The 27,754-nt window shown below is 40.8% G+C and overlaps 1 protein-coding gene across 2 annotated transcripts in view; it reads left to right on the forward strand.

The window, feature by feature from the left end:
• Nucleotides 1-27,754, forward strand: part of CDC42BPA (CDC42 binding protein kinase alpha) — a 3,351,611-nt gene that overhangs the window by 3,127,985 nt on the left and 195,872 nt on the right. For both annotated transcript variants that reach the window (XM_044059574.1, XM_044059584.1), the window contains exon 33: nucleotides 16,149-16,233. In XM_044059574.1, coding sequence (XP_043915509.1) covers nucleotides 16,149-16,233 — 85 coding nt within the window. The remainder of the gene's footprint in view (nucleotides 1-16,148; nucleotides 16,234-27,754) is intronic.

Raw genomic sequence — 27,754 nt, forward strand, 5'->3', positions numbered from 1 at the left:
AATATGCATGATCCTTGTATAAAACTGAAGGGGCTAAAACATTTTTACTGCTTGTATCTTGCTATCCATATCCATATAGCAGAACTTCCAATTTCTCAGTTTTTGTATTGTGTTTTGTTTAGTATCTTCCCACATATCCTTAGCAGCCACACCAGAATCCTTTTTAATCCATTTTATCATGTCCCCATAAATATGGGTATTGCTGAATCAATTTGTGTGTGGGTACATATCTACAGCTGTTGCTTTAGTTTTATCTTCAATAATTTTGTATCCCAAAAAGAATTGAAACTGTTTCAAAATGTTCCACAACACTGAAATGTTCTTTTCTGGTTTTATCAGCTATAAAATATCAGCTGCAAATAGAACCAGCTTTTCTGACTGCTGCACCAATTATATCCTTGAGTTTTTTAATCTCTTATTTTCTTTGCCTGTGATTTTAAATGTAATGCAAATAACAGAGGGGAAAGAGGACACCCCTGCCTGCCTGCTTGCTGTGCTCAAAAAAAATTATCAGAGAGGAATCCACCTACTTTAATTTTTGCCTTTGATCCATCATATATCTTCTTAATCAACCTTCTAATTTTATCAGCAAATGCACATGCTTCCATTCCCTGCTCACAAACTCTTCTGTCAAATATGTTCTCTGCATCAAGACCTACCAGCAACAGTGGTGTGTTCTTACATTCTGCTTCCCTCTGGATCACCAATATTCTGTTACTGTTGTCAAATGTTACTCTCCCCTCAAAAAAAAACACATTGATCCATATCTGTCAATTTTGTTATCACCTTTGCCATTCTTGTAGCCGTTATAGACATAAACTCTTTAAACATGCTTTAGGATTGAAATGGGCATATATGTAGTTTGAACTGATGGGTCTTCACCCTCTTTAGGTATTACAGCCACCCCCATTTTCTTCCAGGGTATTGGTGCTTCTCCTCCTCTTAAAATACTGTTAAACAAAACCTTCCAGGTCTTTATCAGTTTTTTCCACCTAGCTTCCAAACTTCAAAGGAATATCATCTGTTCCTGAGGACTTTTCTGTGGATTGGTTAAACATCATTATTTTTATCTTGTCTCCTTATGTCCTGTTAGTAATTGAGCATCATCTACCTCTAACCATGGCATATTTAATACTTCCATAAACATTTGCATTTGTATCTTTTTTTGATTTCTATAGTTCTCTGCTTTATATAGACTTTCATAAAATTTCCAAAATATTTCTATTACCTGTTTAGGATTGTGACGATCGTGCCCTGGCCCAGCAATCAAGGCACCTCAATCCTCACCACTAACACCAGGGAGGTCGTCTCATAGAAAAGGAAAGGATAACTAATACACACAGTAAAGTACAATTTCCCTTAAGTGCACACAGAGATCACAGTCAGTCTGGGGCTGGTTGCTCCCTTGCTCACCAGGTCCTCAATAAGACTCCCCACTGGCACAGCTATAGGGTCCAGGTCTCAGACTAACTGGGCAAGCTAAAACCTCCAGTACCCTCTCTGACAACCAGTGCCTCGTGTCCCAGCCAAGTAGCTGACACAGCACACACACACTTTGAGATAAGTATTTATACAGCTTCACAGACTCTCCTGGGAAAGGCTGACACAGATTCTCCAACTGTGCCCCTTTACCCAGACTATACGGTAGTATTTACTGCCACCACCCAGTTAATAATATCAGCTACTAAAAGGCCCTTAAAAGGGTGTCTAGTTATTACTGTGCAGTATTAATATCCAATGGTAGTATGACTAACAGTCAAGGCTTACTTTACAGTGTCCTATTACAATAACCTGTATAAATATGCAATGTACTCTAGAGCTTATCTCTACACAGATCAGCCACAGGTAGAAGGTTTTAAAAATATTTAATAATAAATAATTAAAACACAAGACAAAACTACTACACCACAAAGATATCTAAGAGTTCAGAGATCACACAGAAACTTAAAATAATACAGTAGGACAGGTCTGATCTCAAAGAAAAATACCTAAGTAATCTTTACTAGCTTTAACTATTCCTACAAGAAATCACAGTGCTAAAACTTACATGTGAGCATAAGGCAGAGTGCTGATAAATTAGATGTCCAAAATCAAAATGCTTTAAGTCTCTTGTGAGAAATAGTATTTAAACATTACAAACAAGCATGTCTCTAAGGCCATCCCAAATTACATCATTTTTGAAACTTAGGTTTTCCCAGTATTCATATTGCATCATCTTAACACCTGGTCTGAGTTGTCAGGCCACAAACTGAATTATTTAGCAATCTAACACTTGCACAGAAACTTACAACAATAGAAGACATTTCACATGTATATTCTAAAAGAAACCAGAACAATAAAGCACATTCCACATCTAAATTCTGGTCATAAACTTTAGCCTTAAAACAATGGGCATGAAATCTTCATCCAGCCGCCCTGGAGCCGAATTCTAACATGAAAGGGTACAACATGCTTCACTGGGCCAGTAGAGTGCAATGTTGTCACATATTTTGCAGTTCCACATTTCACAATATTCTTTTACATTCAAGAAAACATGCCTATATTTTACATTTATTTACAAATGCCAGAATTATATATCAAATTCTATTTGACTAGGCTGGCAGCCTTCGCCCATCTCTCCCCAATCATCACAACTCCCGGGGGAACTCAAGCATGTTTTTCAAGTGCCCCTTGAAAAACATCACTTGAGTGTGTCAGGTCTATCTGGGTGTACCACACCCCATTCCCTGTCTTGAGAGCCCCATCTGCATTGGCATTGCTACTCCCACTGGGGTGCTGCACTGATCATATGCTTGCAACGCCAGACTCCATCTTAGCAACTTGGCATTTTGCTGACTGGCTCTGTTAAACAATGTTAGAGGGTTGTGATCTGTCATCACAGTGAATTTTCTTCCATACAGATAAGGCTGAAGTTTTTGTAGTGCCTGCACTATGGCTAGACATTCCTTTTCTGCCACTGCATAGCATTCCTGCCTGGGTTAGAGCCTACAACTGAGATAAACCACTGGGTGCTCTTCTCCCTCTGAAGAAATCTGGCTAAGTACAGCCCCCACCCCATAGTTTGAAGCATCCACCTGCATAACAAAGTCTTTGCTGTAGTCTGGACTGGCTAATACAGGGGGTCCTCCCAAAGCTTCCTTAAGCTTCTGAAATGCCTGCTCACATGCTGAGGTCCACACTATCTAATCTGGCCTGTTCTTCCTTGTCAGGTCTGTGAGAGGAGCAGGTATGGTACTATAATGGGGAACGAACTTTCTGTAGTACCCTGCTGTCCCTAAGAATGCCATTACCTGCTTTTTGGTAACAGATGCAAGCCATTCCTGAATAGCTTCCACTTTGGCAGGTTCTGGCCTTATCTTACCACACACCACTCTGTGTCCTAGGTAGGAGACCTCTGCCATACCCACCTGACTTTTGCTCAGCTTAATGGTCAACCCTGCCCTCTGTAGTCTGCCCAGCACCTCCCTGACATGCTGAAGGTGCTCTTGCCAGGAATGGCTGTAGATAGCAATATCATCCATGTAAGCAAGGGCAATCCCTCCTGCTCCTGATAAGATATGATCTACCAACCTCTGGAAAGTCGCTGGGGCATTCTTCATCCCAAAGGGCATCTTTGTGAACTCATACAAGCCAAAAGGAGTCACAAAGGCTGACTTCTCTCTAGCACTGGGAGTCAAGGGCACCTGCCAGTAACCCTTGGTAAGATCAATGGTTGTAAGATACTTAGTCCCACCCAGCTGCTCTAGGGCCTCATCTGTCCTATGGGGTAAGCATCCTACTCTGTATGACTATTTAATTTCCTGTAATCCACACAGAACCTGGTGCTGCCATCCTTCTTTGGCACCAGTACCACTGGTGAGGCCTAGGAACTGTTGGTCTCTTGAATCACCCCTAGTTCCAACATCTCCTATACCTCCTCCCTCAGAGTCTGTTTTGACTCTCTCAGGCACCCTATAAGGGGCCTGCCTGATAGGCCTTTGGGGTCCTGTATCCACCTGGTGCTGCACCAGGTGGGTGCTCCCTGGTTTCCCGGTGAATGTGCCCCCAAACTCCTGCATCACTGCTCTGATTTCTCGAACCTGGGTAGGAGATAGCTGCTGGGACATTGCTACCCCTTCCACCGAGGTGTCAGCCCGAGCCTCACTGAGGAGATCAGTCACAACATCTCTCTGACTCCTCCTGCAATCCACTGCAAATGCTCAGCACAAGGGCCTCCCTATCATGGTAAGGTTTCATCATGTTAACATGATACAATTTGTGCCCCTGCCATCTGCCTAGCACTTCCACCGTGTAGTTAACATCACTTACCTTTCTTACCACCTTGTAGGGTCCCTCCCAAGCTGCTTGCAACTTGTTGTGTCTGACAGGAATAAGAACCATCACCTGCTGCCCTACAGCATACTTTCTAGCTCGAGCATTCCTGTCATACCACACCTTTTTCTCTTGTTGGGCTTCTGCCAGGTTCTCCTGGGCCAGGCCCATGAATTCCCTGAGCCTTGTACTGAGGTTCAGGGTATATGCCACAACAGACTCCTTGTGAGACTCACTCTCACCTTCCCACTTATCTTGAATTAAATCTAGAGGTCCTCTCACCCTATGCCCATACAGCAACTCAAAGGGTGAAAAACCTTTGGATTCCTGGGGAACCTCTCTGTAATCAAACAACAGATGGGGCAAATATTTGTCCCACTCCTTCTTAAACTAATCTGCAAATGCCCGTAGCATGGACTTGATTGTAGAGTTTAACCTCTCAACAAGACCATTAGTCTGGGGATGCTAGGGGGTGGTCTTCATGTGCTTCACCCCACAGGACTTCCATGAACAAGCCAGCAGGTCTGACATAAAATTGGCACCTCTGTCAGACAGTATTTCCTTTGGGAAACCTACCCTGCTGAAAATCTGTAGCAAAGCATTTACCACCTTCTCTGTCTCAATGTAGGACAAAGCCACTGCCTCAGGGTATCGTGTAGCATAATCTACAATCACTAGGATATACTTTTTCCCTGTGGAACTTGGGGTACTCAGAAGACCCACAATATCCATAGCTACCCTCTGAAATGTCTCCTTAATCACAGGCAAAGGCATCAAAGGAGCTCTCACCTTGTCTCCTGCCTTGCCTACCTTTTGGCACTGCTCACAGGTCCTGCAGTACCCTGTTAAATCTCTGGAAATTCCAGGCCAATAGAAGTTTTGCATAATATGTCTTTTTATACATTGTATGCCCATATGACCTGCAAAGGGAATATCATGGGCTATGGCTAGAAGCGCCAGATGATAAGCTCTAGGCACTACCAACTGCTGTACTCTCTCACCTTCTAGCCCTCCCTCAGGGGTCCACTCTTTGTACAGTAACCCTTTGTCCCAGTGTACAGATTCCCCCTTCCCTTGAGAATCAGTGCCTATCTAGCTACCTGCATCAGGCCTTGCAATGTAGGGTCTGAGAGCTGAGCCTGTTTCAAGTCTCTCCTTGTAACCCTTCCCAGCTCCCCTTCCACAGGAAGTCTGGCATCCTCTGACAGCGGTGCCTCACTGTCAGCCTTGGTACTACTACGCACCTCTACTTTTGCAGTCACTCTGTCCAGGGGACCATCAGTACCCACAAGCAGCTGTGGCTCACCTTCAGTCTCACTGCTACAAAGCAGCTCCCTCCCTGAAGTAACCACCTCAGCAGTCCTGGCTGCAAGTGTGCACTCTGTCTGGGTCTCCCCCAGACTACCAGACTTACATGTTTGTCTCCAAGCCTGACTGCGTGTAACTGCACAAGCGCAGGGTACTGCACTATCAAAATCATTCCCTATCAGGACATCTGCAGGTATATCCTCAAACACACCTACTTGCTGGCTTCCTTTTCCACCCTCCCAGTCAAGGTGAACCCTAGCCAAAGGTATTTGGAATGGGATCCCTCCTAAAGCCCTGACTGGAGTAGACTTCCCAGGCAAGAAGAGCTCCTCTGTAACCAGTGCATGCTTTACAATGGTTATATCAGAGGCTGTGTCTCTCTTAGCAATGGCCTCTTTGCCATTCACTACAATACAATATAACCTCTGGTGGTAGTTTGGTACACTTGTTGTCCCAAGACAACCTACTGTTGGCATTTTGTCTTTCCAACTTACTGGCTCCCTCACCTTTGGTTCCCCACCTTGCCTCCATGGACATCTGTATGCCACATGGCCCCAATGGTTGCATTCAAAACATTTAACCCTAGCTCCTGGACGTGTACCTGGATTAGTGGCTTTCATTGCTACTGGCAGATTCTGTTGGGGCAGTCTGTGCTGCCCACCATGGGTTCCTTTAGTCCCATGAGCAGTACTGAGGGTCCCTTTCCTGTGCAGGGCTACCCTGCTTGCTAGGTATAGGTCTCCCTTCTTCCCCAACTCCTCTGAAGTAGCACACTGTCTTATCAGCTAACCAGATCCTCATGTCCTCAGGCGAAGTGCTAAGGGCTTGTTCCCCTACCAAAGGTCTGCCAACCCTTCAAAAGTGGTGACCTGACATCCATTCACCCAGCTATGAAAATAAGTGCTTAGTTCAACAACATATTCACATACATTTTCATCTGCCTTGCGTCTATGCTCACAAAACTTTTTCCTATACATTTCAGGGGTTAGCTTAAAACATTCCAATAAATGTTTTTTTACAGCAGTATAATCAAAACAGCCAGTGTCATGCATTTTTGCTAAAGAAGTTACAGTTTTACCATGGAGTAAGGGGATCAGGAACCATACCCAGAGCCTTTAGTCAACTTCATACTGTTTACATACCCGCTCAAACATATGAATGAAGCTGTCAAAGTTATCCCCCTCTTTAAAATGCGGAAGAAATTTACTGACCTTTTGTGCTTCTGGAGTCTGGTTACTCCCTTCCCCATTACATCCATGACTCTGGCGAAGAGTAAGCATTTCCCTCTCATGCCTCCTCTGCCGTTCATGTTCTTCAGCTTCTTGGCTCCTCATTCTCTCAGCTGCTTCTAGTTCCATATGCCTGGCCTCCAACTCAAGTCTCTTTAGCTCCAGCTGGATTTTTAAGTCCACTGCAGAAAGGTTGAGCTGTCCATTCTCCAAGGATATTGTATCTCCACTTTCAGTCTGATTGTCCTCCAGGCTGCTGTTTTCTGATGCAGCTGTAACCAAGGCTGCAATCAGGTCTGCCTTAGGCAAGGTTCCATGCACCAGCCCCCTAGCCTGGTACATCTCCGCCAGCTGGCTCCTTGTCAGCTTTCTATACTAGTCTGTTGACATGCTGCCTGCTCACCCTGACTAACTCTAAGCTAACAAAGTAAATAAAACAATTGTGATCTGAACTTTGAGTATACACTGCATGGCTGTTTTAGAGTACAAAACACTTTTAGAGATCACTGTACATAAGCTACAGGAATTCGCTCTGCCCACACCACTACAAGCCAATTAGTGTGAAGTAGATCCCACCACTGCCAAACACTTAACGACCGTACCCTGGCCCAGCAATCAAGGAGCCTCAGTCCTCACCACTAACACCAGGGAGGTCGTCTCATAGAAGAGGAAAGGATAACTAATACACACAGTAAAGTACAATTTCCCTTAAGTGCACACAGAGGTCACAGTCTGGGGCTGGTTGCTCCCTTGCTCACCAGGTCTCCAATAAGACTCCCACCTGGCACAGCTATAGGGTCCAGGTCTCAGCCTAACTGGGCAAGCTAAAACCTCCAGTACCCTCTCTGTCCAACCCAGTGCTTCGTGTCCCTGCCAAGTAGCTGACACAACACACACACACACACTTTGAGATAAGTATTTATACAACTTCACAGACACTCCTGGGAAAGGCTGACACAGATTCTCCAACTGTGCCCCTTTACCGAGACTATAGGTTCATAGGTAGGTACTAGGCTATTGGCCCAAGGGCCTATGTAAGCCTAGCCAGCAAGGTTCCATAGCTTACGCCACCCAAGAAAGTTATTTTCCTGTGCCACTGTCCAGCAGAGACACAGAAGTGATCCCTGGGGTGTATTTCCTATTTCCCATCCACTCATCAAGATTTTTCTTGAAGAGTGCTAATGAAGAACTTTGCTTGACATACATGGGTAGCTTGTTCCAGAGTATAGGAAGTCTCTGCGACAGGAGTCTATCCCTCCAGCGTGTCCTGTGTATTTTGGTGACAAGGTTTAGGTCCCTAGAGCGTGTAGCTCGGAGGGATTGGGATTTCTTTAGGTGTTGCATGTCCAACAGCTCTGGGTTTGACATAGCTTTATATCTTAGGCAGAGATCACCTCAGAGTAGGCGATATGCTACGGAGTAAAGCTGGAGTTTTTTGAGGCGGTCAGTGTAGGGCATTTGTTTGAGGCCAGTAATCCCCTTTGTGAGGTACTTCTGTGGCCTTTCCAGCTGGTGCAGATGTTTTATGAGGTATATTCCAAAAGGGGCGTTGTACTCTATAATGGATCTAATAAGTGACGAGTAGAGGGGAACAATGACCTCTTTTTTCCTGGATGAGAGCCTTTTTATGATGAGGTGTGCCACGTAGAAGGACTTCCTGACTACTGTGGCGATGTGACTATCAAAGGAGAGACTACTGTCCACCTGGGTCCCAAGGTCTCTTATCACGCATTCGGTGTTAAGTAGATTGCTGCCTGTGTGTTAGTTCATGGGTACAAAGTTTTTACCAAAGGGGATGGCACTGCACTTTTTGGCATTGAGCTCGAGGCCATGGCTCTGATACCAGGCATCTGTCTCAGTGAGGCCCTTCTGTAGGATGTCCACATCATTTGGGGACTTGACTATGGCTCCTAGTTTGCAGTCATCTGCAAACTTCGTTAGCCAGAGGCCTTCTGTGTTAGCCTGTACTTCAGAGAAGTAGATAGTAAACAGGAGAGGTCCCAGGACGGAACCCTGTGGTACTCCACTTGTCACTGCTTTGAGGTTAGATTTGGAGTCTGCAACTTTTAGAGTTTGGGTTCTGTCAGTGAGCCAGTTAGCAACCCATCTTGTGACGTAGGGATTTATACCTAGTTTAGTAAGTTTAGCTATAATTCCAGAATTGGGGATGGTGTTGAAAGTCTTGGCGAGGACAAGATAGGCTGTGTGAACCACCTTACCCTCATCCACGGCTTTGGTGACTGCCTCAAAGAAGTCGATCAGGTTCAGAAGGCATGATCTGCCTTTCACAAACCCGAACTGGTTGGGATCCAGAATTTGGAGGTTACCAATGTCTTTGTTTATGAGTTCCATAATCATACGTTCCATGGCCTTGACCAGGCTCGTCAGGCTAATAGGTCGATAGTTCTCGGGATCAGTGGTGGCTCCTTCTTTGTGGAGTGGGATAACTGTTGCTGTGCGCCATTCAGTGGGCACAAAGCCTGATGCGAGGCTGTTATTGAACATGGTGCTTAAGTGGGGAGCCAGTTTGTTCTAAAGTTCGTGTAAAACGCAGTCAGGGATGTTGTCTGGTCCCATGGATGCTGTGTTTTTGGCTTTAGAGAGTGCAGCTTTTACGGTAGTAATTACTGCCGCCACCCAGTTAATAACATCAGCTACTAAAAGGCCCTTAAAAGGGTGTCCAATTATTACTGTGCAATATTAATATCCAATGGTAGTATGACTAACAGTCAAGGCTTACTTTAGAGTGTCCTATTACAATAACCTTTATAAATATGCAATGTACTCTAGAGCTTATCTGTACACAAATCAGCCACAGGTAGAAGGTTTTAAAAATATTTAATAATAAATAATTAAAACACAAGACAAAACTACTATACCATAGAGATATCTAAGAGTTCAGAGATCACACAGAAGCTTAAAATAATACAGTAGGACTGGTCTGATCTCAAAGAAAAATACCTAATTAATCTTTACTAGCTTTAACTGTTCCTACAAGAAATCACAGTGCTAAAACTTACATATGAGCACACAAGGCAGAGTGCTGATAAGTTAGATGTCCAAAGTCAAAATGCTTTAAGTCTTTTGTGAGAAATAGTATTTAAACTTTACAAACAAGCATGTCTCTAAGGCCATCCCAAATTACATCATTTTTGACTCTTAGGTTTTCCCAGTATTCATATTGCATCATCTTAATACCTGGTCTGAGTTCTCAGGCCACAAACTGCATTATTTAGCAATCTAACACCTGCACAGAAACTTACAACAATAGAAGACATTTCATATGTATATTCTAAAAGAAACCAGAGCAATAAAGCACATTCCACATCTAAATTCTGGTCATAAACTTTAGCCTTAAAACAATGAGCATGAAATCTTCATCCAGCTGCACTGGAGCCGAATTCTAACATGAATGGGTACAACATGCTTCACTGGGCCAGTAGAGTGCAATGTTGTCACATATTTTGCAGTTCCACATTTCACAATATTCTTTTACATTCAAGAAAACACGCATGTATTTTACATATGTTTACAAATGCCAGAATTATATATCAAATTCTATTTGACTAGGCTGGCAGCCTTTGCCCATCTCTCCCCACTCGTCACAAGGATCTCTTGTTATCTTCCTTGTTATAGACTGTCTAAGCGTGGCAACAACCTTTTCTACTTTCTGTTGCCTGAGTCATTCTGCTAAAAGTTTTAGTGCATTGGAGTTATCAAAAATCAGTTCCTTAAGAGTAATCTTTCTAAACGCATGCAAATTATCGAGATAATCACTTATTTTCTGTTTAGCATTCTTCAATGGCTCCTCTTCTTACTGTGTGAGATTCCCCCTATTCTGCAGTACTTCAGTCTTTGTCAGTCCCTCTAAATAATCCTTGTTACTTCTTAACCATATTTGTCTTTCTTTTATTTCCACCCTGCTTTTAAACTCATACCCCACTCTCTAGCTATATTTTCAGAAGAAATTTCTATCTTCTCTAATAACCCCTGAATAATTTTGACTACCCATACATTAAATTTCTCTTTTTTCAACAGATAGGTGGGAAAGCACTAGTGTCTTATTTTTGTTTCATTACCCTACATTTTAGTTATTATTGGAAAATGATCTGAAATAGTTATTTGATGCATATCAAAACATTCAAATAAATGCACGTTTCTGTGAAATGTAAGTTCTGTCTAGCCTAGTCCAGTTTTTATATCTTGGGACTAATATGTAAATTCACTCTAAACTCCTACTATTGAATTAAAACTTCTATGTCAATTATTTTTATAAATTTCTTAAAATCTACCCTCCTTTGTTATATATTCTCCCCCCTTACATCTTCACTGTTGCAAACCAATCCCCACCTTTAAGTAATGCTCCCTTCTGAAAGCTGATTATTTTTCCCAGAATTTTCTTAAGCTCCATTACTACAGCTTTAAGTGGAATATAAATGCAACCCATTGTAACCACCTCCCTTGCCAGTAGCCCTTTAGTACTATAAATCTACCATTATTACATTTTCCCCTCTTCTATCACTGTTGGAACTCCTCTTGCAATTAATATAAGTACTCTTTTCCTTTGTTTCAGATATTCTGCTGAGTAACCATCCTGAAATCCTTTCTTTATTAAATTCACATGTTCATTTCTTTCCAAATTTGACTCCTGTAACATAGCTATTTGCACTCTACATTTTTAATATAGTTCACATCTCTTTCTTTTTGTATATATCTGTCAGACCATTAACATTTAAAGATAATAATATGGAAAGCATAATTATTTCAAAAAGTTATTATTTCCACCTTTTATGTGTAACAACTTTTTTGTTAAGTATCTAGTGCCATCTTTTGTGTTACATGCATCCACTAATGTTTGGCTGGTTGATCTTTTATACATTTGTTTCTTGTCATATCCATTTGAGCCTAGGTCACATCTTACAAAATGTTTTGTTTTATTGAAAGTCCTCAAAAAAAAAAACACCCCCTAAAACCTAGTAACTTTATTAACACATAAAACTATGTACATCTTCAAATATTGAAGTTTTATCATCCCAATAGGAACAGTTGTCCCAAACCGACAGCCATACTCACAGACTTGGGCTAACCTAAAAGATGGGGCTCATATTTTTTGTTGACCAGCTTATTCCCACTAGGCCAGTCTTTTCATGGAAGAGCTGGCATGGCAAATTTGGAAAGGGTATTGGGAAAATTCCCCTTCCTTTTTCACTAAGTGCCATGTAACTTTTTTTTCTCCACCACCCTATGCTGACAATCATCTCCCCACCAAATCATCCACTTAGTCTGTTTTTCCCTCTGTGGCAACCAAGAATGAGGTTCAGGTTAGCAGGGACCATACCAGATCTTGACACTACATCCCTGTGCTAGTTCCAGCCTCAGTCTAGGTATCTGAACCTGTGGGTTGAATGTCCATTTCCTCTTTGGTGATGCACCTGTACCAGTCATGGTGCCCCAGGTATATTTTGCATTTCTGAACTGAAACTAAAATCATAAGCGTAGTTTCCTTTTCACTATTTGAAAAGGATTTGTTTAAATAATCCCAGGCAAACAAGGTTAAAGGATAAGTTAAGTGGCACACTTGAGTTGTACTACCTGAAATTACAGTAACAAGCATATCAGTAGTGACAAACCCCACTGAGGTGAACCTTGGATGGATAGAATCAATCTTGACAATTAAACAATACTTATAACTATCATAACTGTAGCATACATCTCACCAACTTTGTCAGAACTTTCTGTAACTTTAATTTTGTCAACAATAGCCAGTAATAGAAGTACATTCCACATAACAGATCATAACATAAACCTACTTGGAGAACACAAAAGGGATATAACTGCTGTATTTCAAGACAATAACCTCATGCAAATCCTGGGACAAAATCCCAACTAAAATACATGCAGTCATCCTGTTGTGGTGGCCCTGCATCAGGTTCTAGAAAAAGTCCAGGAAATAGACACAATCTAGTGGTGCCATTCCCTTCATTCAGCAAAGATGGTTAATAATACCACAGTGATCCAATAAAAAGTCTAAACCTTTGCACATTTTTATTTCTTTCAGCTGAAATCACGGCCAGCCTAAACAAGTTTTTGTCTTAGGCCTGGCATCATTAAGTGGAGAGACTGTGTGTGTGTGTGTGTGTGTGTGTGTGTGTGTCTGTGTGTCTGTGTGTGTGTGTGTGTGTGTCTGTGTGTGTGTGTGTGTGTGTGTGTGTGTGTGTGTGTGTGTGTGTGTGTGTGTGTGTGTGTGTGTGTGTGTGTGTGTGTGTGTGTATACAGAGCATACCTGTATAATACTGCCTGCCCTGGGAAGCCAAGTTAGGAATGCCAAAAGGGCTGTTACCTGAAAACATCAATCTGTAGACAGCTGTTGAAAGTTTCACTTCGTAATGACAGCAAATAGTGCATTGTGGAAAGTTAAAAATTACATTCCAAGTGGATAAGCTATCTGAAATTGCTTCATGGACAGTCTGTTAAAGCCAAACAATTGCCAGTGGAATATGAAAATATTACCATAGGATTCAGTTAGAACCCACCAACCAAGTTTAACCTCAAAATGGAGTAATATATTATTGATTTCACAGCAGGCATTGAAAAGTAAAGACTAATTTGTTTAGTAGAATCAAATTCCCAGCTACTTACACAGGGTCTGAACTACCAGATATTCAATGCCCCCTGCATGCTTTTGCACTTAGGGGGTTTCTTGCGAAAGCTACTGCAACGCAAGTTGAAAGGTATGGAGAATGTTTTGTCTTGTCTGAGGTCAGAACCATAAACTGTAATCCTGATCTACATTAATGTTAAAATGCAATTTACCTACAAATATATCGAGACATTTGATAAGGTGTATGTGCCAAATTGCATTCACAATTACTACATCTCCATTTCATTCAGTAAAAATACAAAATAAAACATTTAATGATAATAGCAAAAGCTGTAGAAGTCTAATAGCAAGAACCCCTGAATTATTCTTTCCTTTGTGAGTTTTGTTTTGTACAACACAAGAAAGCAAATAACGCTACCGCACCACATTGCTGCACTAAACTTTCTACACCTCTCATTGTGACCACCACTTCATAAGTCTGATCATTAATTGAAAGAACTTGAAGTTTCAAAAGTATAAGTTTATATGTGAGCTATCACAAGTATAGCACTAAATGAGGCAATGTGCCACTACTAATGTCTTGAAAAAATGCTACTGTTCACTGCAGCCATTGTGTGAATTTCTGCACTGTTTCATATTGCTGCCATTACTGTTACTGTTGCCATTGCTAATCCTCTCACTGTACCCGAGCTCCTACCCCTCAGATAATTACAGGCAAATAAATATGGAGAGGTGCAGGAGGAAGTTTGATTTTTAAATGAAGCAGTGTGGGAACATGGGGGTTAGAAAATAATGAGAGAGGGCCAGATGCCTGAGCAGCCAGCTGACTACTGTGCTGTGACGTTAGATATCTGTCCATATCTGAGCACGTTGCTGTTTCATTATTAGAATATTTCAGGAAGAGAGTTACACAAGGGACGAATGAGTTCTTTTTAAATGTATTTTTGTTTCCAGCACTAAATAACTACACATAGTGAAACATTACTGTCAACTGAGGGTGCTGTGTTGGAATCGAGGTAAATAAAACATCACTCAGACCATCAAGATAGCTGATAGCTGTGCAGTATGTGATTCTGCACTGTAGTGTCAGACTAATAAAATTGATTATTCTTGTAAAACTTTAATGACAACTGTACTTTTTTATATGCACTTAAGAATGCACATTTGTGGAACATCGTGGCCACATTTGCTTTTTGTAGGTGTTTTTACATTCCCTGCAAACTTCTGTTAAATTTCACAGCGCACACAAGGGCTGCAGGCATAGGTGGAACACTCTGTACTAAGACATGGTGCTTTAGGGACTGATCAATAATATACACAAGTCTTGCTATATACCCAAATGAATTAAACTTGTATTCTTTGTTTCCCAATCATCAAATTAAAGATGAACACATTTTACATTCTTTAGACATCCATAGACTGCATAGGTTCTGTCTTAAAAAACAAAATCTATAAGAAAAACTGAACAATTTTTTGTTAACTTTCAGGATAAGAAGCTGCATTGTCTAGTCTCCAAACAATGTTAATAAGAGTACAACTAGAATGTTTTACATGGTAACCATTTGACATTTTGGCATTCCACTAGAACGAGTTCCAAATTGCTGAGATCGAATGTCCGAAGCATTGGACTTGTATATACTAAGTCCAAGATGCTATTTATCAGAATATTCCCTTTTCTCCAAGGCATGGTGATCTCGAAGCTGGTATACATAAGTTTGGGGGAGGTTCAGGGTACAGGGGGCCTTTTGAGCTGGGACACATAATCTGAATTACCTAGAGATAGGCCTTGTTAAGTTTAATTCTGGTGTCTTCCAAAAAGTTGGCAGTGAAAGGGTTAGAGATCAACTCTTCTCCTGTATTGTTGGTCTCTTTTTTTTGGGATTTCGACTGCCAGCATTTCCATAGGGAGATGTTTACACTCCATATCTCCCTATTTATCCTTCTTAGTGTATGACCGTAAAGTGACCTTGGGACTGTGTTGCATTTCTTAGTTGGGAGTGACAGCCAGAAATGTGAGAGTTGTCATAGCAAAACAGACAAATAGTTTCTGTAACATTTACAGATTCATGGTTGTCTTGAATTCAGTCTGTCTTGGATTTGTTACTCATTCTGCTTTTCAGTGCAAGTGAAAGTCACATGAGCAAATTTTGCTATTTCCCTGTTGAAGAGCTGCTGCAAATTGCTTTGCTGCCTCCATGTGCCTTTTCTTCTTAATGAAACAGTCTTAAACTTATGACTTTCTTGTATTATATACCCTGTTTTGTCTACTGAGTGCTCCCAACACTCTGTGTTTATCTCATATGAACTGATGCAGTTTGTTCTTTTTTATGTGGCATCACAGTAAACCTAACCCGCTTGTGCCTATAGTTTTGTGTTTGAGCTGTTTATTATGTTTAGAGTTTGTCACAGTTATTAATCTGCCATTAATTTAAGGTTTTATTGTATTTTCTAGATTCAGCTGACTTTCTGTCGTTATGTACAATTCTCATGTGTTTCAAAAAATATATTTTGTAAATGTTATATTTCTAATTTCTTGTTTCTTTTTGACATAGTGTCACTTTCTATTGTTGTACTGGCATCCCTTCAGTTAGATAAAAATAAATGTTCATGGATGTATGCCAGTAAGTGTATTGTCATTGCCACTTATTACATTGTGTCTATTACTATTAATATTTATTTTTTTATTTTATTTTTTGTAGGTTCGACCGTTGAATATAGAGGGATCTTTGAACTTGTTAGGATTAGAGACAGTAAGATTAATATATTTCAAAAACAAGATGGCAGGTAAATTGATACATATTTTCTGTTTTATACTGATTTTTTTAAATAGTTTTCTCTAAAAATTACTTATTTATCCAGATATTTTCAGATATTGAACCTAAACACATTTGGAATGGTTGGTTGATGTAAGCACTGACTGTTTTTCTGAGATTAGGTAGTTAAATCATATGATAGTTATCCTGATCAAAGTATTTATATGAGAATGTAACACAACCCACTGCCACCTTCACCTTTTGGCATGCTAGCAGTGTGCAGTCCAAGAGTGCAGAAAAGTAAAAAATGTTCAGATTTGGAGAATGATGAAGTTTTGCTAAATTGTCTTATTTTCCTGGCCATTTCCATTGCTTCTTTTATGAAATCTGGCTAACCCCTAAAGAAAAAGAGGCATTTTCGTTGTCTGTGGGAAGCCCTTAAACTTCAGTCTTGCCCCTCCAATGTAAGTGAAGGCAACCAGGTGCACTATAATATGCTTACCCGAGCTTGATGAAAAATTTGCAGGAAAAAGTAATGAGCTGTGTCTGTAAAAAAAAAAACAAAAAAAAAAAACAAATTTAGTAGTTGTTTACTTTATTTACATTTGTTTACCGGGAAATTCCGACTGGATGCAGGTCCTCTTTCAGCAGATGCCCGGGGAGAAAAGCTCCACATCATGTACATGATAAATAGAGATACAAAGTTGCAGTAATAGTAAACAACATTGCATGCTGTTGGCTTTAATACAATAACAAGATATTGTTTATCAACAGTATATACAGTAAATGTTGCAAGTTAAGATAGCTTCTTGTCATTTATAATATTAATAACAAAGTTGTCAGACAAGATTTTAAAGTATGTAAAGACAACTAGCTATTTCTGACTGTGGTTAGTAGTGGCGGTAGTATAGTTGGGTTAAGAGTCTAGGTGGGGGGTAAGGGTGGGGGTGTTAGTCTGGATTAGAACAAGGACAAAGCCAGTGCAAATTTAAGTGGAATTTGAGCACAGTCTTGAAAAGGCTGCTGGAAGGTAGAGTAGTTACAGAGGGTGGAAGATTGTTCCAAAGTTTAGATATGGTACATGAAAATATGGCTTCTCCTGCTGAGTTTTTGGGTTTGATAACAGTGAGTTGATTTTTTTGCTTGATCTTAGGAACCTAGTGAAATGATAGGGTTGGAGAAGGGTTTGAAGGGAAGGGATGTTATGGGGGTGGTTAATAAGTTTATGAGTGAGGGTGAGTTGATTAAAGTGAAGGAGTTGTGGGAGTTCTAGCCAGTTTAGTTCTTTAAGGGAGATACAATGATGGCTGCATTAGGAGGTTCCAGTGGCAAATTTAGCAATTTTGTTCTAACAAGCATCCAGCTTGTGTAGATCTGTCTGCCTAAGGTTGGTAAGTATGGGGGATGCATAGAGTAGGGTGGAGATTAGCTGGGAATTGGCTATGGCGGTTCTAGCTGCCTTGGTTAGGAATTGGCAGCTTCGATATAATGCACCAAATTTCTTGTGAACTTTTTTTATTGTGAGAGATATGTGGGTGTCAAGTCTAAGTTTGTTGTCTATTTCTACACTGAGTAATTTTGGGTGTTCTGATGGAGAGATGATGGTATTGTCTTTGGTGAGAATGTTGAAGTGGGGGGTGTTTTGGGTGGCTTTGGAAGGTTGGAACAGGAGAAGTTTTGTCTTACTTGGGGTGAGAAGGAGCTGAGCATTGGATAGCCAGCTTTCTACAGAAGAGAATGATTCCTGTCTGATTTGGTGTAGTTCTGGTAGAGTGGAGGCAGAGCAGATGTGAATATAGTTATATGCGTACTGTATGAGAGATGCTTGTGTGGTGGCAGCATGTAGGTTGTTAGTGAAAAGAGAGAATAGCAGAGGGCCAAGGATAGACCCTTGGGGAACTCCAAGAGTAACTGGGGGGGTGAGGTGATAGGTTATCGTCCCAGATTACTGATTGCTGGCGTCCATGTGGATAGCTGTGGAACCAGTTGCAGGCTGATTGTTAGAAGGAGAGTTTGGGGAGAGTAGAGAGTAGTAGCTCATGCGATACCATGTCAAAAGCCTTTGAGAGATCTAGAAATACGGCAGTAGAGAAGAGGCCATTGTTTTTGTGATGAAGTATAGTGTTGGTGAGGGAGAGCAGAGCGGAGGTAATGCTGTGATATAGCCTGAAACCATGTTGGGTTTTGGAGAGGAGATTATTAGCTAGGAGGTAGTTGGAGACCTGGGTGTCGATACATTTTTCAAGTATCTTGGAGAGTGGGGAGAGGATAGCAACAGGACGGTAATTGGAGAGGTCGGTGGAGGGGGTGTCTTTGTGGAGGGGAATGATGTTGGGATATTTTCCATATCGAGGGAACACAGCCTTCTGTTATGGAACGGTTGATTAGAATTGAAATTGGGTAGGCTAGGCTAGTGTATCAGCTGCGAGTTTGGTGGGTTTAAGTTTTGACAATAGTCTTTTTATGTTGGAGGTAGGTACTGAAGTGAAGAAGAAAAGAGGAGTGGGGGGTTTAGGGTTAGGAGTTGGGGGGCTGTTGTAGGAAAGTCTTGTTTGTTTAGAGATGTTATAGTTTCAATGAAGTGTTTGTTGAAGAATTCAGCAATACAACTGGAGGAGGGGGGAATGGACGGCTTGGGGGTATCAACCTTCCCTGGGTAGAGGATAGTGTTAATAGTGGACCGGAATTGCTTAGGGTTGTGGTTGGTAGAGTTTTGGGTAGATTTATACTAGAGGGATTTGTCTAATTTTATTTGCTTTTTGGCTTTATTGCGCAGTTCAAGGAATGATTGCCTATCTGAGTTATTTTTTATTAGTCGTCACTGCTCCCAGGCCTTATCTCTGGATTTCATTAGGGTTGTGGTGGTCTTTTGTGACCATGGGGCACACCTGTATCTGACTTTGGCATTTCTTACAGGAGCATGGGTGTTTAGGATGGAGAGGAAGGTACTGTTGAAGAAGTGGGCAGCCTCATCTAGGTTGAGGTATTTTAGTGGTGACCACTTAATTTTTGCAGGGAGGACATGAAAAAGTTGGGGTTGAAGTCGAACTTGTTCCTTATTTGCCTGTGGATAATGGGCTTGAGACTGTTTGTGTGGTGCCGAATTAGGAAAGTGGGGGAGTGGTCACTAAGACTGTCAGGTAAGCAGCCTGCTAGGTAAGAGTGAGGGGCTTTTTTAACTAGGATCCAGTTAAGTAAGGTATGATTGTTAGGGTTTTTGTTGATTCGGGTAGGGGATTGGATGAGTTGAGTGAACCCATGGAGATTAAGGTGAATGGTTGGGAGATTGTTATTACAGGATAGCCAGTTGTTATTAAAGTCGCCGAGAATGATGGTTTCCTCAGGTAGAGATAGAGTAGCCCAGCCAAGAGATTTTTTAGGGGTGTAATATTTTGCCCTGGTGGGAAATAGTATCCTATGATATTGATTGTTTTGTTTGGGTTTAGTTTGAGATTGGCATAAAGGATTTCTTCACTGTTGTGGTGAGGGGCAGATGTATTCAGGAGTTGAATATTGAGGTGGTGTTTAAATATCAATGTTACACCACCTCCTTTTTTGGACAATCTGTGTATGTGAAGGATGTTGTATTCAAGTGGAAGTATTTCCTCACTTTTGATGTGAGGTTTGAGCCAGGTTTCAGTTAGGAAGAGAATATCTGGGGAATATATACTTATGCTGGCATGTAGTTCTTGGATTTTATCAACAAAACAAACAAACAAAAAAAAAAAAAAGCAAAGCACAATACATCATGCTGATAGTGTTCAACCTAATTCGTTAAATCATTAAATTACATGCAAACTTTTTTTCACACTGTTTCCTTTGGCTTTCATTAACAAAAATAGCATTGCCTAATCTAGTGATTTTGAAATCACATATTTCACTGATGGCATGTACATAATTAAATATAAATATTTAAAATGCATATCTTAGTAATGCTTAAACTGTCTTTTCTTTAAATCGTTTCATATAAATTTAATCATTAAGCCCTGGATAATTGTATGCTTCTATCTCTAAAATTCATCCAAGTTCCACAGCTTCGGTGTTATTCATTAAGTCACTTCCTCTCTTATTGGGATGTAATAATTCCAGCACTTGAAATTAAAAAAGTGTTTAATAGAATGTTCGTGCATATATTTTACTAATGCATTATTTATTTATTTATTTATTTGAATATTATATGTTTTTTGAATGTGCAATTGGTTTTACTTAACATAATATGCTGCACATTCCTGACATTCAGCTAAATTAATGAAATTCTTGCTGGTACAATCAGCATACATTTTTAAATTTGTATAACTTGCCTGTTTTAGTATGAACATAGCAGTCCGTTATATTTATAAACTCACATGATGAGCAACTCCCACTGGGAAGTTTGTTATTTGTGTCTGATTTAGTAACTGATGTTTGTTTTATAGCATAGTTTCCTTTTAAATATTTCTTATTTTTAAAAGTAAACCTAGGTTCATCTTTAATTCTACTATGGCTTCCACCTGTGATTAAAATATTCCAATCCCTTCTTATAATATTGTATAAATTGTATACATCCCTAGAATATGTCAAAGGAAAATGTATATTCTCCAAATCATTATTTTTTAACACTTTATTTCTAGGATTACCGAAATAAGGTTCAGCTGTATCATCACACTGCAGCAGAACTGAATCTCTGATTGCTACAGCTTGTTCAGGGTTGTAACCTTTGTCCATGTACTCATTTCAGAATTCATCTGAAGTATCATTTAGCACATCATTATCAGTTGTTAACCTAGATGCTCAAGCGTAATGCCAAGAAATGTATAGTTATCCCCTTTGGAAAAAAACATGTACCCATGAATTACCACATAGGTGGCAGTACACTAAACATCGAAAGTGTGATGACAGACTTAGGGACACAGGTGGACAGTGGTCTCACTTTCGATAACCACACATGGCACACCTCATCACTAAGGGCTTTTCATCCAGAAAAAAGGAGGTCATTGTCCCACTTTACTCATCCCTCATTAGACCCATTGTAGAGTATAATGCCCCATTTGGTATGTACCTCACAAGACATCTGCAACAGCTGGAAAGGCCACAGAAATACCTCACTAAGAGAATCACAGGCCTAAAGCAGATGCCATATGCTGATCGTCTAAAAAAACTCCAGCTGTACTCTGTGGCATATCGTCTACTCAGAGACGATCTCTGCTTAACATACAAGGCCATGTCAAACCCTGAGCTGTTGGACATGCTCCACTTAAAGAAATCCCAATCCCTCAGAGCCACACACTCCAGGGATTTAAACCTTGTCATCACAATGAACAAAACATGCTGGAGGGATAGGTTCCTGACCCAGAGACTCCCATACTCTGGAATAGACTGCCATACATGTCAAGCAGAGCGCCTCATTGGCCCTCTTCAAAAGGAACCTTGATGATTGGATGGGAGATAGGAAATTAACCCCGGGGATCATGTCAGTCACCCTGCTAGACAGGGGTCCAGAGAAGTAAATATTGTGGGAAGAAATATCCAGGGAATTGTTATGGCTAGGCTTGTATAGGCCCTAGGGCCGATAGCGTAGTACCAGCCTATGAACCTATGAACCCTCTGATTGTTATTGCTAGTGTGGGTTGAATGCATGCCGCTATTATACAAATATGAATTCTTTTTACAGCATTGTTTTATAAAACACTGTATTCATAATCCCTTCGGGTGTTTTCATTGTCTAGAAATTCTATAGCTTGTTCTGACTACTTCAGTTCAAATCTTCAGAAATTAGTAGTAGTTTCTAAGAACCCAATAAATTGTTCCAAAGATTAAATATTTCCTTGCCAGTTTAAAAAAAATCATCATAAACAAACCAAGCATAACATAATATGTTCACTTGGAAGTACTCCGAACTAATTAAAAACCTTCTCTCCCATTCAGTTAACACTAAGTTGGTCTGCAAGTTAGCACACAGTATGCCCATAGCTACCTCTATTCTCTGAATATAGTATACATAATTGAAAATGAATATATTGTTTTTCAAGACAAGTTCTAATAAAATACAAATGAAATTCATGTTAGAGGTGGTGGCATCAATGTATTGTGACAAATATCCATGGATTTCAATACTATCATTATTTGGAATCACTGTAAACAGAGATCTAATTTTCAGTGTCACTAAACAATGTTATTTGTTTTTATTATTAGCATACCATCCATATAAACTATTCAGAAATTGTTTAGTATCCTCCAGAACTATCTTGTTCTTTTGATCTTCCTCTTTAAGCAACTTCTCAAGATAGAGATGGTTTCTGTAACCCATCCATTGCCAGAAGCAGTAGGTTTTAGTAGTGGCACTTGCTGTCCGTATAACAGTTAGTCCATAAATTTGTGGCATAAATGGTTATGCTACTTAAAAAAAAGCAGAACTGAGTGGAGAAAATGGCACTGATATGTAAATCATATAAATGTGACTTCAAATTAGCTATCAATTTAATCTCATATTTATGAATGATTTTATAAACATTCCCATATCATTCTTCAATGAAACATAATCAGCTTTATTAAATATAACAATCCTCCCATCTGCTAGCTTGATCTCTGTGTTCAAGAAATGCTGTAAGTCATACAATGCTTTAGTTTCTTCAGACGTAAAGTTATAACTTTTCCTGTTCTTTTTTCATGTTAAATTAAACTACTCCTTTGTATCACATTCACAAATATTTAAAATGCTTCAGTTAAAGATGAGTGGGCAGGAGTAAAAGTACTGCATTTATTTAAACCAGGCCGATACGTTTTATCTGCAGACATTAAGAAGGAAAATTTGTGGCTACAAACACAGTACAAAACACAAGTGACACAGTAACAGTCTGTGATACTTTTAGTCAACAGAATTTTAGTTGATATAGATGTACACGGTATGACATTTGGTAACAGTATGCTACATCTGGCAGTTTAGCTTGGAGGATTAGGACTGTGAGATGATAATTAACTTCATCATGTAGTCCTTAGTTTGAGTTCCTTTGTGCTTATTTGGTTACAGTGGGATTCTCAGCAAGTCCCCCAACCAGATAGTGCTTCCATAGAGTCCTGAAAGGAAACAGTTACAGCTAAACTGCTACTATGTTTACTTGGTTAGTAGCCAAAAGAGCAAAAGAAGAAAACAATAAATAAATTGTCTCGCTCTTGACTCAGGAATTCGGGCTTCATGTGGGAAGCCTATTTCTGCACGGCTGTGTAACTGACCTCTGGCCATGGACAGTCCTGTAGTTTGTGTCACCCTGGTAGTACTGCTTGAGATTCAGCCCAAAGTAAGACACACAAAGAAGGGATGTTCTTATAGTCAGATGTGACAGGTAAGTTCTTACAGTAAGGAGTGTTCCTTCAGTCAGCAGCAACTACTGAGTTCCTTGGTGGTTGGTCAATAGGGTGTGTGTGTGTGTGTGTGTGTGTGTGTGTGTGTGTGTATGTATGTATGTAGATCACCTGATTAATAATATATGGTGCAAATCTATATTATTTCTTCTAGATTTGCAGGTGGTGCTCGTTGGACAGCAATCGCATGGACTTCAGGCATAAATACATTTATGTGTCTGGTATTATTTTATAGTGTGTATCAGATGACCATGCATGCATTCTGAAATGAAGGATTTTGCTGAAATAAAATTCTGAATTTTGACTACCTCTGGTAGATCAACTGATATGGTAAGAATGCATTTGTCACATTTCTAAAGAAAAGCTTAAAAGTGATTGTCAGAGTGAAAAGCAGAAAACTGAATTTCTGAACTTAAAAATACGCAAATATACTATGAGTAGTTAAACTTCACATGTAGGTAAAACATAAGATGTCCTTCCATACCACTGTTGCAGTATTCTTTACAAACAGGATTCTTTGCCAAAGGTAACCCAGTGTCTTGCCAGTATACAAAAGTCTTAAGATTTTATACGCGTACGTCATGCGTGTGGTCCCCGCTCAAGGCGTAGGGAATGTACAGACCTCAGAACTTTTTTGCCGCCAGTCCAAACACCATCATTGATCATCAGTCTTAATGCTCCTCCTTCTGTGCTCCAGGGCATCTCAGAATCTTCACAGACAACACCACAGTGATGTGGTGTATCAACCATACCCTCTTTGTAGGCTAGCTCTTCAGGTGTGAGATCTAGCTGTCCAGTGTTGACTGACTCATCAGGTTGTATGTATTCCTTCAGAGCAAAATATAGAGGCAAACTCTTTGAGCAGATCCAGTACACAGGCACATGAGTGGATTCTTCACAGAGATGAGTTTCTGGACATGGTCCATCGGTGGGGTACTCCACAGGTAGATTTCTGCTTCCCCTTTGAACAGACAACTTCCTCTTTTTTGTACCAGAGTCCCAAGTCCTCTGGCTTGGAAGACGGATGCAATGTCTTTTCCTTGGAAGGAGATGTTTCTCTACACCTTCCCTCCTCTTCTTCTGATTCTGAGAGTCCCGCTAAAGATAAAGCAAGACTCCCCCAAAATCTTGCTGTGACTCCCTTTTGTCCCAGACAGCATTGGTTCCCTGTTCTTGTTCATCTAGCCAAGGGCAATCACCACAAGTTACCTCACAGTGTGGACCTTCTCACACAAGACAAGGGGTCCCTGATCCATTCCTACTTGTCTACTCTTTAGCTGTCATTGTGGGTGATAGGGTTTTGATCCCTTTTGGACACCATTTTTCTGAGGATGTGCTTAGGATTCTGCAGGAGGCCAGGAAACCCACTACCAGGAAATCATACTTCTCCAAATGGAAGAGATTTTGCCAGTGTACCAGAGATGGACAGTGTCTAGAAATTCATCTCTGTAAAGCATCCATTCGTGAACCTTCTTCTGTTAAAACTCACCTTTCAGCTAGATGTTCTTCATGTTTCACTGGTGCAGTCATCACATTTGGGTTATCTGCCTGCACGTAGCCTTCAGCCGGCCGGAATACCAGAGTCTTCGGATTTCTTTGTCAGATGCTGTCACTTTTTCCTTGATGTCAGGTCGTCAGGGGTATAAAACATGCAGCCGACGCCATTACATCAGTCTTTCTTGCCGTGCGGTGCCCGAAGCAGAAGCAGTTCGCAAGTGCCAGTTGGCCGACTCCTGAAATTTTCTTTTTCGAGTTACAGACCCGAAGTCTTCAAAAAAGCTAAGTACCCCGTTGGAGGGATCCTTTTTCTTGCTCTAACCGATGTCAGTAAAAGTTAACAATTGTCTTACCTGTGGAAAGCAAATACCTCATAGAGATTTTCATTCCTACTGCATCCCTTGTTTAGGCCCAGACCACGACATCTCTCGTTGTCGGTTTTGTACCTTGTTCAATGCCCAAACTATTCGTCGTTGGGCTATTTTTGCAGCTAATTATTTTCGTACTCGTTCTGTGTACTCCGAAATGGCTTCGTCAAGCCATCTGACTACCAATATTTTGAAAAAACGTAAGGGTAAAGTCAGAGATACCCTGCATAGGTCCAAAACTGCCAAAGACACTTCCGTTAAGCTAGTCCGCTGGTACTCAGTGAGGCACTTTCGCAGCCCTTGAAACCCTGATAGCCTTGATACTCTGATTCGCAGGCCTCTACTGAGACCCATTCGGAGTCCAGTATGCCACGCGATGCTTATTTGACTATGGAACCTGTGGATGTCTCTACCTTGGATGGGTCCGGAGCCGCTGTGCAGGCACCAGCTTCTGAGGGTGTATTCAGGCATACAGACATTCATATTAAACCAATGCCATCGTTTTCATCCAGGCCAAAAACTCGCACCATGCCTAGAAAACCGACGACCAAACCGCAGACTCAGGCCCATTTGCCTAAAAAACAAATGCTTAGAATGGCTGAAGACCTTATTACCTTAATTAGGGGAAGCCAGCCTTCCCCCTCAAAGAGACCTAGAACTGATTTTCTTTCTGATTCTTCTGATCAAAACAATAAGTGAGACTGTTGCTGAAAAAACAATCAGTAAAAACAAAATGAAAACTCCAGCAAAGCTAGAACTTCCACTGAGTGACCTCCCAAACCTCTTGTATCAGAGGCACATGGGATATATGCAAATGACCCTTATGAACATCAGGTGTTTTAGCTAATTGGCAATTCTGAATGCCCATGAATTGTTTTGTCGTTTTAATGGACAATTTCAGGCCAATAAAGCCAACCCCCACTAGCTGTGGATATGCATATTTCGGCCTTGTCAGCACAGCACAAGCAGAGTGTTTGATTAAGCATAAGAAACACAGGGCTGTTATACCCAGCTGATGTCCATTATCATTAGGGTCACTGCAAAAATATCCCAAACAACAAATTAAAACAATAAGTGAGAAGGTCGCTGAAAAAAACATCAGTAAAAACGAAATGAAAACTCCAGCAAAGCTAAGTTCCACTGAGTGACCTCCCAAACCTCTTGTATCAGAGGCACATGGGATATATGCAAATGACCCTTATGAGCATCAGGTGTTTCAGCTAATTGGCAATTCTGAATGCCCATGAGGAATCTGATATTTCTGCTCCCTCTGATTACCACGATTTGCCCTTATCTACTTATGAGGATTCTGATGCAGAGGATTCTATTCCCTCTGCTTCCCCTCCAGAGGATTTTTCTTTCGGTGAAACCTTGCACACTCTTAGGGAGCATTTCCGCTGGGAAAGCCAGGATTACTCTGACTCCAAAAAGAGACTTAGGGAATTCTTACTACTACCTCAACACAGGCCTTTAGCTATCCCTCCTGTTCTGGACATTGTAGATGATGCTTTCTTGGAATCTAGCCTTACCCCAGACACTTTGCCCCCATCTCCCAGAAAACCTGACAGGTACTACAGAGTACCTGACTCTCACAAGTTCCTCTTCAAGAATCCTTCTGCGGATCCAGAGACCATTTCCCAGGGACCAAAAGGCATTAAGGCTACTGTTGCCAAAAATCCTACCCCTTCTGATAGAGATTCTAGAGTCTTAGACAGATGGGGTAAGAAGGTATACACTTCTGCTACTTTGGCCATTAGGACTTTAAATTGCCAGTTTCATATGTTAAAGTATCAGCCGCATGTTATGGGGCTACTTAAACAGAAAATTATGTTGATTCCTGACTGTACTAAACATAAAGAATTACAGAATTTAATGCATTCTGCAGAACAAGTTGGTAAACATGCTTTGCAATGTGGTTTTGACGCCTTAGAAGCATATTGCAGGGCTGCTATCACTGGGTCTGTAATTAGAAGGCATGCTTGGCTCTGCCTGATGTATATTGGAATCCTGTTTCAAAAGCATGGGGAGTCTCTGGGATAAGAATCTATCCCTCCAGCATGTCCTATTTATCATTGTGGTGAGGTTTGTATCTCTAGAGCATGTGGCTGTCCAGGATTTGCTTTTTTTAGGTGGAGCATGTCCATCAATTCTGGGTTGGACATGGCCTTGTACGTCAGGCAGAGATCACCTTTGAGTAAGAGGTATACAACCGAGTACAGCTAGAGTTTCTTGAGTCGGGCTGCATGGGTCATCTGTGTGAGGCCAGTAATCCTCTTGGTGAGGTACTTTTGTGGTCTTTCCAGCTGTTGCAGGTGTCTTGAAAGGTGCATCCCAAATGGGGCGTTGTAT

The sequence above is a fragment of the Protopterus annectens genome, chromosome 1.part2, assembly GCF_019279795.1.
Source record: "Protopterus annectens isolate FY-2018-M chromosome 1.part2, PAN1.0, whole genome shotgun sequence".
NCBI lineage: Eukaryota > Metazoa > Chordata > Ceratodontiformes > Protopteridae > Protopterus > Protopterus annectens.